The sequence below is a fragment of the Crocuta crocuta genome, unplaced genomic scaffold (assembly GCF_008692635.1).
Source record: "Crocuta crocuta isolate KB4526 unplaced genomic scaffold, BGI_CrCroc_1.0 scaffold77, whole genome shotgun sequence".
NCBI classification, from domain to species: domain Eukaryota; kingdom Metazoa; phylum Chordata; class Mammalia; order Carnivora; family Hyaenidae; genus Crocuta; species Crocuta crocuta.
Window position 1 is genome coordinate 3,746,848 of NW_027532172.1, and position 14,776 is coordinate 3,761,623.

At 59.7% G+C, this 14,776-nt stretch overlaps 1 protein-coding gene across 1 annotated transcript in view; it reads right to left on the reverse strand.

The window, feature by feature from the left end:
- The window catches only part of FYCO1 (FYVE and coiled-coil domain autophagy adaptor 1), a 69,801-nt gene that overhangs the window by 4,300 nt on the left and 50,725 nt on the right, over positions 1-14,776 (reverse strand). Inside the window, exons 15-17 of the mRNA XM_077776923.1 lie at positions 8,562-8,657; positions 6,467-6,677; positions 1,397-1,506 (exon numbers count right to left, since the gene is read on the reverse strand). Of these exons, the coding sequence (XP_077633049.1) occupies positions 1,397-1,506; positions 6,467-6,677; positions 8,562-8,657 (417 nt within the window). The remainder of the gene's footprint in view (positions 1-1,396; positions 1,507-6,466; positions 6,678-8,561; positions 8,658-14,776) is intronic.

Consider the following 14,776-nt stretch of genomic DNA (forward strand, 5'->3'; position numbering starts at 1 on the left):
GCAGTCTCCGGGGGAGGGGAGCATGGTTTCAGCCCCACTGGGCCCCTGAATGTGTGCTGCCGTCCGCGGCCCACAGAGGGAAGAGCAGGCCCGTGCCTGGCTGGCCTGCACCCACTCTCTTAGCCGCTGCCCCGCCCTGCAGCCCTGTGGGGGGCTGGGGCCCACGGCTGCTCGGAGCCCCGAAGGCCACTCTCAGGAAATGCTGGGCCTATGCCCATGAGTCCTACTCAAGGTGTGTGTGTGTGTTTTCACGGGGGCATGCAGGGGAGGGGCGGGGGGAAGCTCATATCCTTAGCCTCTCATGTGGTGGACACCGTTGGCCACAAGCCCTGAAGTTGAGGGCATAAAGGTGGTGAGGGGTGGCGTGGCTCTCTTCCAGAATATGCTCTCTAGTCATTCTGAAAGCCAAGGGGGCTGGGAAGGGTGCCGTGTGGGGGTACATGGCTGCTCACGCAGGCCCCACTCGCAGAGGACGTGGCTGCTGCTGGCCAGGCAGGCCTCCTCAATGAGGCGGCCCCGACAAGGGCTCATGCTGAAGCCAGAAGACACAGAAGGGATGGGTGCCGGCAATCTTAACCACCGCCGTCTCCCGTCGCCATGACGTGGGGGCCCTGGCGCGCGGCACAGGCCTCGCCAACGCGCTCCCCTCCTCCACTTCCTTCCTCGGCCGCCCCTCCGGCCCGTGTCCCTACCTCCCCAGCTTCCTGCCCCCAGCCCTTCACTCCTGACCCATATCTGGTGCTCTGACACAGTGCTTCCCAGAGACGGCACACGCTGCTCCCTCTGCCATGATGAGCAGGCCCAGGGGCTCCTCCTCGGAGCTCTAGTCCTGGCCTTCATTTCCCTCTTGCCTGTCCGTTCGTCCATCCGTCCACCCATTCATCCTTCCTTCCACGGTTTCCACTGAGCCCCTTCTCTGGGTTACGCAGCATGAGCCAGGACACCCGTGAGAGGTAGGAGGGTGGGTGTATGGCTGAGTCCAGAGCCTGGCGACAGGCCCTCTGGGTTCCCACTCAGCTCCATTGCTACCAGCTGTGTGACCTGGGAGTGTCACTGTTGCCCGTCTGGTCCTCAGTCCCTTAGCAGCACCGTGAGGAGAACGTGGTCGCTCTGACACGGGGGTGTGGCTGGGCTTAAGTGAGTCCGTAAGGGCGGAGGTCTGAGAACCACCTCCCTTGTGCTGAGACCCTGTAAGTACCAGCCTGTGTTTTATAAACTCTATAACAGACCCTAGACCACTGCTGTATAGGGGTCTAAGGTAAACAAAACAAAACAAAAACAAACTATTAATAATAAATTACTGATAAGTAAATAGCCTCTTTTAAATGTCCACCTCTGTTCTGGGGGCCAGGTGGCAGGTGAGTCCTTCTGGATGCTAATGAACGAGCATCCCTACCTGGAAAAGGTGTTGTCGAAGATGAGCATGTAGATGCCTGGCGTGCGGACCTTGAGCTGGCCTTGGATGTTCTCCTTGTGGGAGCTGCACCGTGTTGTGGGGATGAGGACCTGGGAGGGACAGCAGATCAGGAAAAGTGTCAGGGAAGCCGAGAGGGCCTCAGGGTCCCCTGGGGAGACCCTGCGTTTTGGGGAGGGAACCAGGCCTAGGGAGGCTAGGCGCCCCGTCTGAGGTGGCAGTGGAGCGAGGCTGGGGCTGGGGTCAGCCCAGGAGCGGCGAGGTGTCTTCCACGCGCCCTGCGTTTGTTGATGATCTGTGTCAGGGAAGAGGCTGTGAGCATGAGTCTCACCCAGAATTGTGAACTACTCGGCACCCCAAAGGGGTGGTCCCAGCCTCCTCTGACCATAGACAGTGCCAGAACGTTCCACATGTGGAGGACCACTCCTTTTCTGGGTTCAGGAAGCTGGGACTTACTGGAGGAGACGTCCACATGCCTGGCTGGCTCCTACTGGACCGAGTGCTGCCCCGGGGTCAGGTGAGCCCCACAACTGCCCCAGGTCTCCACTTGGAGAGGAGAACAGCCAGATGGGAGAATGGAAAACAAAGAGTAAGATGACAGACTCAAACCCATAATGGGCTGATCTATAAGCCCATTAAATATAAATAGTCTAAACATCCCAATTAAAACGCAAAGATTACCAGGTTGACCCCACCCCATCATGTCTATGAGAAAAGACAACTTAAAGGTAAAGATGCAGACATGTTGAAAATAAAAGGATGTAAAAAGATATATGGTGGTAGCACTAACCAAAAGAAGGCTGAATTGACTGCTTTAGTATCAGACGAAAGAGATTTTATATCAAGGGAGGTGGCCAGGGATAGTTTCCTAATGATAAAGATGTTACTGCATCAAGAGGATGGACTGAATCCTTAACATTTATGCCCCTGATGACCGAGCTTCAAAACACATGAAGCAAAAAGCGTTGAAGCACAAGGAGAAATAGGTAAATTCACAATTACAGTTGTATATTTCAATGCCCTCAATAATTGACAGAATAAAAGACAGGAGCTCAGTAAGGAGATAGAAGACTTGAAGAACAGGACCAACTAACTCAATCCAACTGACATTTATGGAACACCCCACCGGACCACGGCAGAACGCACCTTCTCTCTTGGGTGCACGGGGAATACACAGTACGCCATTAAAAAAAAAACCAAACACCCCATATTTAAAAGGATTCAAGTTCTACACAGTTGGTTTTCTGCCTGCAATGGACTTATATTAGCAGTGAATAGATCTCTGGGATGCCCAGGTAGCTCAGTTGGTTAAGTGGCCTATTTCAGTTCAGGTCATGATCTCACGGTTCATGAGTTCAAGCCCTGTGTCGGGCTCTGTGCTGACAGCTCTGTGCTGACAGCTGGAGCCTGCTTTGGATTCTGTGTCTCCCTCTCTCTCTGCCTCTCCCCTGCTCACACTCTGTCTCTCTGTCTCTCAAAAATAAACATTAAAAAAAATTTTTTTTGAAGAAAGTGAATAGATCTCTAGAAAATACTAAAATATTTATAAGCTAATTATCACACTTTTAAATAACCTTTGGGTCAGAAAGAAATAAAAAATCAAATGGGAGATCCCAAAGGCGTGGGAGAGAGCGTGCACAGCGGGTTCCGGACGCCGTAGTACATCTGCTCTGGCTGGGCGCTGCTGGCGGTGAGAGAGGAGGAAGGGCCCAAGACAAACCTGGACGGGACAAAGATGCATGAGGACCTACTGTGTGTAGGCTCTGGGGCGGCCACTTCTGTGCATGGTCTCATCGAGTTCCATTAATGGTCTCTCGTACTCTAGTCCCACCGGGCACTGAGAATTCTGGGAGGCTGAGAGGTTGGGTCCGCCTCTGTGGCCCGAAACCTGACAATTCCGAGCCTGGATATTCCAGCAAGTGCAGGCAGGCAGGAGCCGCCGGACAGGAAGGCTTGCTGTTTATACAGGGGTGCCTGGGCGCCCTCACCTCAACCTCAGCATTTACTACCTTGACTGCAAAACAACAACTGAGGGCTCGTTAGGCGCTAAAAGTTCCTATTCTGTCGACTTTTGACACATCTCAATTCCTGTCTTCCCACCATGGTCAAAATCTATGAGATTTTCTTTGGTGACAGGGCTCATGCAGCTGCAGTGACAGTGACAGGAAGACGATGGGGAGGGGTGGGGGATGGGTCTCTGAAATAAACCCCAGCCAGGTCTCTGCAGTGTGAGCTCTGGGGCGCTGCCCACCAGCCGCCAGTGTCTGGGTGGCCGTGCCCCGATTTACACCATGTGTCTGCCAGACAGCCCAGGTGGGTTTCATTTATATTTGGATGCGGCCCGGGGCTCCTGTGCAAAGCAAGGGTTCTAGGCTAAATGGAAGAAGTGAGTCACAAAAGCCACGTTGGTGGTTGCTGGGGGCGTGGAGGTCCGGGAGTGACTGGCCGTGAGTGGTTTCCTCTGGAGGGATCAGAGTGGCGACGGCCACATAAGCTGTAATACGCTGTATACTTTAATGGGTCCACTGTTTGGTATATGAACTAGGTCGCAATAAAGCTGTCTAAAAAATACCACGTCAAGTGTCTGTGCCCCCAGTGCCTGTTCCTCCCCTGGCTCTCTGTGGCCCCAGGGGACTCGGCAGCCTGTCGAGTTTCTCTGGTCAAACATGGGTCCCCTGTCCAGAGAGAGGGCAGGGCCTAGGTCCTGTGTCCTGCTCTGTCCCCAAGCTTCAAGACAGTGGGCAGCACACAGGCAGCCTCAAGTCCTTGGTTTACTGTTTCTCTGGTCAAGCGTCTTCTCAACTTCACAGCCTCTAATCTCAGTGCTGAGGCATGACCTTGACCTTGACCATGGAAGCACTCTGGAGTGGAGGGGGTGGGGGGTTGGGGCAGTGTCTGCTTCGGGCTGCCAGAGATGGCGCTGGCCTTGGGCTGTGTGGCCCCCTCTACCAGNCGGTTGTCTGTTCCCTAGGGTCTCCCTCCTGAAGGGCGGACCTCATGTTGTCCCTTCTCAGTCTCTAACTCTGACAGGTGCGACAGAGCACGGGGCTCAGCAGGAGCTCAAGAGGTGGCTGTAAGCAGGCTCCCGAGTCCCTCATGTCTACACTCCATAGTCACACCTCTGGGTGCTGCTGTTTGCCCTGGACCCCAGGGTTGGTCAGGGGAGTCAGGGGATCCCAGGGGGAGTCCCCCAGACAGCCGCTGAGGACGCGCACCTGGAAACAGGCTCTCAGGCCGATATCTGTTCAGGGGGCCTGGGGCAGAAATGACAGCAGCCCCACAGCAGGCTCCTGAAGGCAGGCAGCCTGGAAAGCCCTTCTCGCTCGCCCGGTGCATGGGCTCCTTCCGCCCCCTGGCGTCCACTCTGGGAAGCACACGGTAGTCCTGCTGCCCAGAGGTCACTGGCAGCCAGAGATGCGGTGGAAGCTTCCTCTAGGCCCCCACGCAGACCTCCCAGGGCCGTGAGGGCTGGGCGGCTGGGCAAGGGGAGAGGCCCACGGCTCGGCCACGCGTGGACAGGCGGAATGGCAAAGGCCTGGACACTGGATTTAGTCCCTTCCCCCGTCCCTGCCACAAACACCAGGGGTGTCTAATGCGGGCGGATGTGGTGGGGTGCCTGGTAGGTCTTGGGGCTGGTGAGAACGAACGGCCGAGCTGCCGGAGGCGAGCTAGTGTAGAGCTGACAGGCAGGCCGGCTACGCTGTGGCCTAACGTCCTGCCCTCAGTGACCTCATCTGCCAACGAGGCCTGAGGCCCGCGTGTGGTCTGCGGTCTGCGGGGCAGGGTCTGCGCCTGCTCCCGGGCTGCCAGCCCCAGCGCCGCCTGGGTGCAGGCTCGGAACCCCAGGGACAGAGGGTTCCAAGCTCGGAACACGGCCATGAGCTCCCTGGAAGGAAAGGGGGGGCAGAGCGGTTCCTGGAGGAGAACGAACACGAGACTCCACGGAGCGAGGGCAACGCAAGGAGGCTGGAACGGAGCCGCAGGAGTGAACCTGAGGAGGGGCGGGACTGACAGCACCGCCTCTGTGACGAGCCGGACGGGACAGCAAGACGACAGACGTGCGCTCCTGCACGTGGCTGCATGCCAGGCGAGCCTGCCCTCTTCCAGCTCCGGCCCCGCACCCTGCTCCTCGCCGGGTCCCCTCCCAGCCAGCGCCCCGCATACTGGGGGGGCTCGTGGATCTTCCCACACTGGATCTTCCCACACAGTCACCCCCGCCCTTCTCGCCACGGCTGGCACGCGGGAGCTTCTGCACGGAATAGCCACCGAGCCCTCGGCCCGCCTGACCGTCCTCACCAGTCCCCCCCACGGCGTGTCCCACGGGACAGGCGTTTCTGCCCAAACCAGCCCCTCCCCCCAGGCCACGTCAGCCCCCCGCGGAGTCCGGGCTCTGGATCACCCTCCCCATCCTTCTCTTCTGGCTCCCAACCCCTTGAGCTAGGCTCGCCGGACGCACCCGCGGACGCCTGTGTGCACACCCCGCCACCCCCCGTGGATTCTGACCCAGTGGCGTGGCCGAAGTCGCAGGGGCGGGTGTTTCTAGAGGGTAGACAACACCGAGGCCCGTGGGCCAGGCCATCCCCAGTGTGCCACGCTTAGAGTGTCTCGGGATCTGCCACCAAGATTTCAAGCCCCACTCACCACCCAAGGGACACGACGGCTAGGTGTCTCTGGCAAGGTCTCTGAGGTGAGATGCCCAACGCCCCAAGCCCACGACCTCCCCCATGGAGCCCTCCCCTCGCTCTGCACTGCTCTGTGAAACAACGATCCTTAGGTTGGCTCACACGCCTGTACGCCTCGAAATTTCACCCACTGCCCTGGCCCAGGGTCAGACCGGAGACGTCTGGCAGAGGAGCAGCCGTCAGATGTCTGAACGCAGTGCTCCAGGGCCTCCGAGATCCTCCCTTCCCAAGCCGGCCAAGTGCGGCACTGTGCCTGCCCTGTGGGACGCGGCCCGGACGGCTCTCCCCACTCTGTCCCTGGCCCTCTCGCTCCAGGTGAGGCCTGCACAGCGGAGGGCGCGGGAGCCCGCTAGCGGACAGCCGGCCTCACCTTACACTGGTCAAGCGGTGTGTCCTCGGCCTCCCGGAAGACGACGCTGAAGGAGATGCTCTTGGGGTCGGAGGAGAAGACCCAGCTGATGGTGAGGCCCGCCTCGGCCACGGTGATGGGGATGACGCTGTAGGTGCTGGACCTCACGAACAGCTCCCTGTTGCTCTCCCCGAAGCTGGCGATCTCCTCCACCGTCAGGGGTAATTTTATCCTATAGAATCCAAAGGCGGAGAGGGCCCCGATCGCACGCGCAAAGTGCCCGAGTCCGCTGGCCAGCTCGTCTGTGGCTCAGAGGCCCCTGGGAGGACAAGGCCTGGCTACCCTTGACCAACACGCTTACATACGGGAGAAACCTGGACACACAGCGTGTGTTCCTTCCCTAGGCTCCGGGGCCACTAGGGAAGCAGGCGCTCACAACCCTGGCTGCCTGCGAGCCTGTGGCAGAGGAGCACGGCCCACGGCCGGGAAGCGGGTGCAGAGGCCCGGGCTTCTGGGGCTTTCCCAGGCCCGCCCTGCTGCCCAGCCGTCCCGCCCCCTCCTGATCCTGCTGATGCGCGCCCGTTAGAAACCTGCCGCCCTCCGGAAATCTGGCGCCGGCAGCAAAATCGCAAGGGGGCACCCTGACTTCTTAAACGCAGCTGTCCCAGATTCTTTACCCCGCAGAGGCGGCAGGGTGGGGAGATGGCCTCGGGGCCACAGGCTTCCTGGGGGCGGTGTCCCTGGTTCTGACGCTCGCCTGCTGGACAGCAGCCGCTTCGGGAAGTTCAAAGGTTTAGTGACAGCGAGCTCCTCGGGTTCTGGGGTCCTGTGCGGGGCCCAGAGTGTGGTGCCAGAGGGACCTGGGTTCCGGTACCTGCCTCGCTTCCCGTCTGCTGCTTCCCTTTCCCACTCCTGAGCCTCAGTGTCCTCATCTGCGAAAAGGGACAACCAGGCCTGCCTGCTGACGGGTGTGGGGTGAACTTGGCCTGAGGGGGGGTACTGCTCCCCGATGCTGCCTGTTTCCCGACTCAGCGGCGCCCCCTCCTGGCCCGTGCAAGTCAGGAGGCAGCATGTGAGCCCGCGACGTGGGGACACGGCCTCCAGTGCTGAGCTAACACCGCGACCGGGCCTCGGGCAAGCCTCATCTCCTGTGAGTGGGAAGGTGGCAGCCACTGTGTGGCCGTGAGTGGGGAGGTTGCGGCCACTACGTGTGGGGCTCTCTGTTCGCAGGCTTTACGTGCTATCACCACGGCCACATGAGGAAGCAGGACGCTGCCGCTGACATGAAGCCGACGTCTGAACAGATTAAGAAACTCGGTCCAGACCCACACAGCTCTGCGAGGAAGCCATTACCTGTCCCTCTACCTTAACCGACTGAGCCCCCTGGGTTCCCCACATTTTGGGTCTTTTGATCCTTGATTGCCCTTCTCATTAGCATAGCTTGCGGGAATATTTCCATCCATCTCCACAGCTCTGAAGGCAGAAAGAACTCTCAGCTCCCGTGACTTAGTTGCTGTGCAGTCTGGGGCGAGTTACCTAACCTCTCTGAGCTTTAGTTTCCACCGCTGCCTCTTGAGGGGGCAATGGTGATATATTTTCGCCATGAAAGGCAGTTTGGTAGAGGGACAGTGGGTTGTCAGCTGTGCTGACAGCTCAGAGCCTGGAGCCTGCTTCAGATTCTATATCTTCCTCTCTCTCTGACCCTCCCCTGCTCATGCTGTCTCTCTCTCTCGCTCAGAAATAAAACATTAAAAAAAAAATCACAGACTGGGGCACCTGGGTGGCTCAGTCGGTCACACATCTGACTTTGGCTCAGGTCACGATCTTGAGGTTTGTGGGTTCGAGCCCTGCGTCGGGCTCTGTGCTGACAGCTCGGAGCCTGGAGCTGCTTCGGATTCTGCATCTCCCCCTCTACTGGCCCCTCCCCCACTCATGTGCTGTCTCTCAAAAACAAGTAAACATTACAAAAATTAACTGAGAGACTGAAAGCCATCGTCTGTGCCGAGTCAGCCTCTGGGGTGCCCCCGGCTCTGGCACTGGAGGCGCCGATGCTCCCCCTTTGGTGCTCCTGCCCACAGACCCCCTGGGAGGTCCCACTCGGGGACCTGTCACTTACATCAGTTCCCCAGACTTCAGCAAGCAGATCTCAGCATCCTGCCCCAACGGCATGCCTTCCGTGTCCTCGGGGGTTAGCAGGTTTGACATGGTGTCCCTGAAACGTTACACACAAGAACACAGCCATTTTAGTCATTGGTACCTGGGGGTCCCACAGCCTTGGAGTCTTGTGGCCCAGCTCGACTGCATGGGGTCCTTCAGTCAGAGGCCACGACAGGGGCTGCAGCAGGCTCTCCAGGTAGGGGCGAGGGGCTGGGGCCATGCAGGCAGGATGGGGAGAAGGCAATGGGGCCGCAGTGGTTTCCCTGCCATGGTTCTGGGGGGCGTGGGGAGGGGCCTCCCACAGCCCAAACGGACTGCCCTCCTACCCTGCCCCCGCCAGCGCAGCCCTGGGGGTCCCCCTGGGCTGACACTTGGCCGTGAGAGCCAAGCCTGAACTTGGCCCATCTCAGGAACAGGGCCAGACACCCAGGGAACGGTGGGCCAGGAGGGAGCCGTGGGGCAGAGCCATGGGCAGAGAGTGGGCCTAAGCCACATCCACGTCGCCTCTTTCCCTCACAGCCCACTCTCAGCGGCACCGAGAGCCGGCGGTGGGAGCCGCCTGGCAGTGCCTGTGGGAGACTGGGGCCAGGGGCAAGGCAGCACACACCCTCTCGTAGAGTCCACATTCTCACACAGTAAGTTCTAGGCTCTAGAAAGTCCTGCGGCAAAGTCATCTACTGGATCTAATGCCAGTGTTCCTATATCTATTCAATTGTGGGACTTTTTTGTTAAGTTTTAAATTTTATTGATCTTGAGAGAGAGAACACGAGCAGGGGAGGGGCAGAGAGAGAGGGAGGGGGAGAGAGAGAGAGAGAGAGAGAGAGAGAATCCCAAGCAGGTTCTGCACTGCCAGCACAGAGCCTGATGCAGGGCTCAAACTCACGAACCATGAGATCATGACCTGAGACAAAGCCAAGAGTCAGGTGCTTTACCCGACTGAGCCACCTGGGCGCCTTGATCGTGGGACATTTTAAGCCCCTCCCGAACCGGGCCCCACACCCTGACTCTCGCTCACTACTCATCCTGCCCGGCCCCAGCGCCCGGCCCAGCCAGTGCCCAACCAGCTGGAGTGTGCGGTTCTGCTAAGAGGGAACGTATGCCCAGGACAGAACCATTTGCCCCATGGGGAGGTGTTAATACGGAGGATCTCCCACCTGGCACAGCTTCTTCCCCAAATGTCGCAATAAGCCCCTTCTCAACTGCCCTGGAAGGCTCTCCTCAAATGTCTCTGGGGTGAGGTCCGTGCGCCCCAAACCACATCCCCTGGTCCCAGGGGACACTCACTCGACCTCCAAGGCCCTGAAGGAACCTGAATGAACTCAGTCCTGCCCCACCCCACCTGCTGCTGAGTGCCTGCAGGGGTCAGCCCCGGTCCGTGCTGGGGTGGGCACCACACAGGACACTGACTCGGGCACGGGCCGTGCCCCACAAACACTCTCCACCTGAGATAGCTCGTGTGTGTGTACACACACACACAGCTGGAAGCGCCCTGAAGGGGGTCTCAGCATACACAGCAGCACGTGCAAGGTCACCGGCCGGCAGCAAGCATCCAGACCAAGTGCTCAGACGCCCCCCCCGCCACCACCTTCACACTCGCCTGGGCACCAAGTTCATGGCTGCACTCCAGGTGCTGGAAAACTGGCTGCCTGGCCGACGGCGCAGTCCTGGCGCCGTGGTGGGCCACCCTCAGCCACGCCTGGGGACAGGCTCTGCAGCGTTCCCAGCCAGTCCTCGCGTTTGCCTGGGCTCAGGACCTGACCTGATACTGCCTCTGGGACATCAGAAATTCAAGAGGACATCAGCTGGGGCTCAGAGCTCCTATCTGGAGACGGCAGCTAGCACCACTGCTTGGGAAGAGATTCTCAGCTCGTCTCTGCTCACATTTCACTGCCAGGCTAGTCCCACGGCCAAGCCTATGACCATGACCATGACCACCGGGGTGGGACGTTCACCCTTCCACAGGGAGAGGCCCCAACATCGATGGGTCAGGAGGCAAGATGTGCCTGTGGGGAGCGGCTGCAGACCGTCTACCTGAAGGTGCCCCTGAGCAGCAGGGGACCTCCACGCCTGGGCATTAAGGCATGGTTCCCAGAGGGCAGCATCTGGTGGGTCTCCGCCAAGCCTGTCCTGGCTGTCATTCACCTGTGGGGGCGGGGCACCTGCCATACATGGAGGTATGCTTGCTTGGATGGCACGCGGACTCTGGGCAATGACTCCGGGGCTTCCCCGCGGGCAGGTCCGCAAGCATATGCAGCCCCCTCCCACCCTGCGTGCCCCTCCATCCCACTCCTCCCTGCACCCCGTCTATCATGGCCCTGCTCTCTCTGGGTCGTCTCTCTCCTCAGGCTGAGGGCCTTTGGAAGCAGGGGCTGCGCTGGGCCGTCCCCACCACACAGGCCCGGCTGCGGGAACCACGCAGGGTCCACGCTGCTTGCTGTGCAACAGACGTGGGGGTGCAAACTGCTCATATGTAAATTCAGAAGACAGCAGAGAAATGCGGACCAGGGGAAGACCCGAGGACAGATTCCGGAAGGATGCAGACGGGGGCACACACGGCGTGGCCCACTGCTGCTTTATAAGGCCCCTCTGTCCAGGGGACAGCAGGTGCTGCCCAGGGAGAAGCCTCTGAGCGCAAGACGGGCAGACATCACGCCCGCTCACCACCAGGCCCAGCAGCCCCTCTGGCATTTAGCTCCATGTCTTGCCTCGTCCCTGATGGCTGCCAGACGGCGGAGGCCGCTGGGGGTGAGACTCTGCTCTCAGGCACCGGGAGCTGCCAGGGCTGCCTAGATAACCAGACATCCACTGGCACCCAGCTGCCCGGCTGCGGCTGTCTGCGCACAGTCGTCGGTCCGGCGTGAGTGGGAGAGTGCATCTTCACAGACGCCTGCCCTGCAGGGGCGGCGCGCCGCGAGGCCTGAGCAGTGGGCGCTCCAGAGGCTGGAGGGGCCGTGTGGCCCCCGGCGGGGTCGTCACTCCGAGGTGGTTCCAGCCTTGGCTCTATGGCTGTGACTCTGGGTGCCCCTCCGTCCTCTGAGGTCTGTTCTCACTTCTCCATGTGGGCGAAGGGGATGAACAAGTGGGCTCCCCAGGCGGCGCGGCGCAGAGTTGAGAGGCTGGGTGTTTCAAAGGACGCCTCCGCGGGCCTTCTCTGCTGTCGCCAGGGAAGGCCCGCCGCCACGGAGGGCAAGCCTAGCCCCTGGCTGCTCTTCCTCCTCCCTGGCCGCTCCTCCTTCTGCTGCTCTTGCAGCCACTGGCTTCCAGACCGGCCCACCCCTCCCCGGGGAGAAGCAGAATCACAGAATGTCAGTGCGAGAGCCTGTTCAAGGGGCGGACTATACAACCCCCACGTGACCGCCACGGATACGGGGACCCTGAGGAGCGGACTCAGGCCTGCCTCAGGCCATTTGCCTTCATCCTTGTCTAGAGTGGAAACACTGTGCAAAAGAAACGAACGACTGGGGTTGGACTAAACCCTGACACTGTAGCTGGTTCTCTTGGCCTCCAGCACTGGGGACAGAAGACATCCTACCCTGCCGTTCCCCCGCGTCCTTGGCTCCCCGGCTCTGACCACAAGCCCGACTGCCTGCGGGCACATGCGTGCCAGAACCTACCTCAGCCCCTGCCGGCCCAGGCCGAGGCCCGCGTGAGGGAGCTGTGTGAGGCGGGCGTGGGTGGGTGACGCCCTCTTGAGGGTAACGATTAGCGGCACAGGGGGTTCCTCTCGAGGGCTTTTCAAAGGTTCGCGACCTGCTTAGTGGGGTCATGAATCGATGTAGTAAGTTATGAGCAATGCTGGAAGAGACAAAGCACCAGTGCAAGAGTATATTGCACGCTGCGAGGGCTGGTACTGCCCCACGAGGCTCTCGCTTTGGCTGTCCACGCACGCACACCCTGGGGAGTCCTGTGAAATGTGTCCTCTTACTGTGGGACGCAGTGGGAAAGCGACTCCTCTAGATTAGGATTAAAACAAAACTTAAAATCAAATCAGAGGATTAAAAACAAGCTTGAATGCCAGGGAACACAAGTGAGGCCACTAGGGGGCACCCGATCTCCTCCCAGAACAATTTCCTTCTGTTGCCACTGGGGTGTTTCTCTCTGAGAAGATGAGACAAGTTCACTGCCCACAGGGCCCTTCCTCCTCTCCTTGCTCCGGCCACGGGAGCCTACTGCTATCAATGGTGACCACCAACGACACATACCATCTCCTGCTGAGTGTCCGTCCAGAGCCTGCAGTCAGGAGGGCTGCACTTGTCTCGAGCCTTGCACGCCTGTTTGTCAACTTGCTCCACCCTCTGGGGCTGGTCACCTGGGCATCCCCCGGGGGTCCTGCCCCACACATGGTCTATGCTCAGTAAACATCTAAATTACGTGCCCCGGGTGAGGTGGGCTTCTGTCCCAAATGCCCACAACAGAGGACAAGACCAAGGCTCCGTTTTAGAACCAAGTTAAGAATAAAGTGGTGGCCACAGACCGGGTGGATGGTGAGGAAACTCGTGGTGATGCAGTCTGGGGGCTGGCGCCTGCCTGGGTGAGGGGTCACACGTTGCCCCCCACCTCCCCGGCTTGGTCTCCACAGCAGTTTCCACTCACAAATCAAAATGCCTGCCTTCTTCATTTAATTACTGTACAATGTTGATCCTGCAAACTGACGGGGGGAGCAGGTCCTCTGGCTGCTGGGATTGGCTGAGGACGGGAAGGGGGCCTGAAGAGCCCCGGTGGCCCTAGGTCTCTGACATCCTTCCTCAGAATGCTCCTAGCCCCAGCCTCGCCGAGCAGCCTTCCCACTGCGCCTGGTTACCCAGGACGCACAGCCCCCAGGCCAGCTTCTATCTCTGCTTACGACACGCTGCACGATCCAGCCACCGCCAGCCCGGCGGGGCCATTTAAACTCAAATTCATCAAAAAATTTAAAAAGCCAACAATTTGTCTCCTTGGTTGCACTGGCCGCACTTCAGGTGTCCCACGGCCACTGTGTGGGGACAGCGCAGACACAGGGCACGTCCGTCCTCGCAGATGCTGCTAGCGAACAGCGCGGGCTTGGAGCGCAGGGCTGAGGCGTGCCGGGAGCCGCGCTCAGTGTGGGACCTGCGGGCATTTCCACATTTTACTATTAAAAGTAAATTCCCGGTAGTTTTTCTTTTTGCCCCGGTACCAAGTGATGAAGAGAGCACCTGTCGGTATGGTGATTTCTGGTACTTAGTTGCCCAGCCTCAGACCCAAGAGCTGGGCATCACCAGGCACGCCGCTCCCAGCTCACCGGTCGAGCCATTTTTCTGAGGCTTTCGGTCCTAACTCATCCTCCACTGCTTTGCAGCTAGACTCCCGCCGGCAGTGGCCGCCTCGCTCCGGGGTCCTGGGATGGGACCGTCGGGGGTGCGGAAGAGCGAGCAGGTCAGCGCGCTCTGACTTCCAAGACAAATCTGCAGCAGGCGTGGCCGCTGCCTTCTGTCCATTCTTCCCCCCAGTTCTGCCCAGAAAGTGTGTCCGTATTCTAGGGGGACGTCTAGGACCTATGCCTGGGTAGCTGCCCGTGAGATGTTTAGAGTCTGGTTTCAAAGAAAACCAAATCCCTTCAGGCTGGCTCGCTCTGAAGGGATGTCTTGTCTTAAAAGGTCTCTTTCAGAGGGTGGGTGCCTTGCCCCCCAGCTCCCCCCCCCCAGGCGTTTGGTCCAGCCCGTTCACTTGCTGGCCGTCCACTGGCCCCTGAGTCCACCCACCATGTGTCCAGAGGCAGACCCTCCGCAGAGCCCCACGGCTCCTGCCCTCGGGGGCATCCCGTGCATGCGTGCCAGCGTGGTGGGGGGGAGAGTTTGAACTAGCTCATTCAAAAAGGCCTTGGAAATCCACCAGCGGTCCCCAAAGCCTCTGTGAGGACCCCCTGGGGCAGCTCCACACCCTGCAAGCAGGGCTGGGAGCCCAGGCTCTCCAGCCAGCCAGATCCTGGGTGACTCGGGGGGACCTGACTGCCCCTGGGCAGGTGAGCTCCTCTCTCAACCCTTCCGCTTACTCCTCTGTAAAGAATGAGGGCTGGACGGCCAGGTGAGAAGCACCGAGTGCAGAGCTGGGCTCCTAGTGGACCTGAGGGCTGGCCCCTGCATCCTGGGGCCGGGCCTGACACGCTGCCCTTAGCAAGAGCTGCAGGAACCCGTGTGTCCAGCAGACATGCCAAGG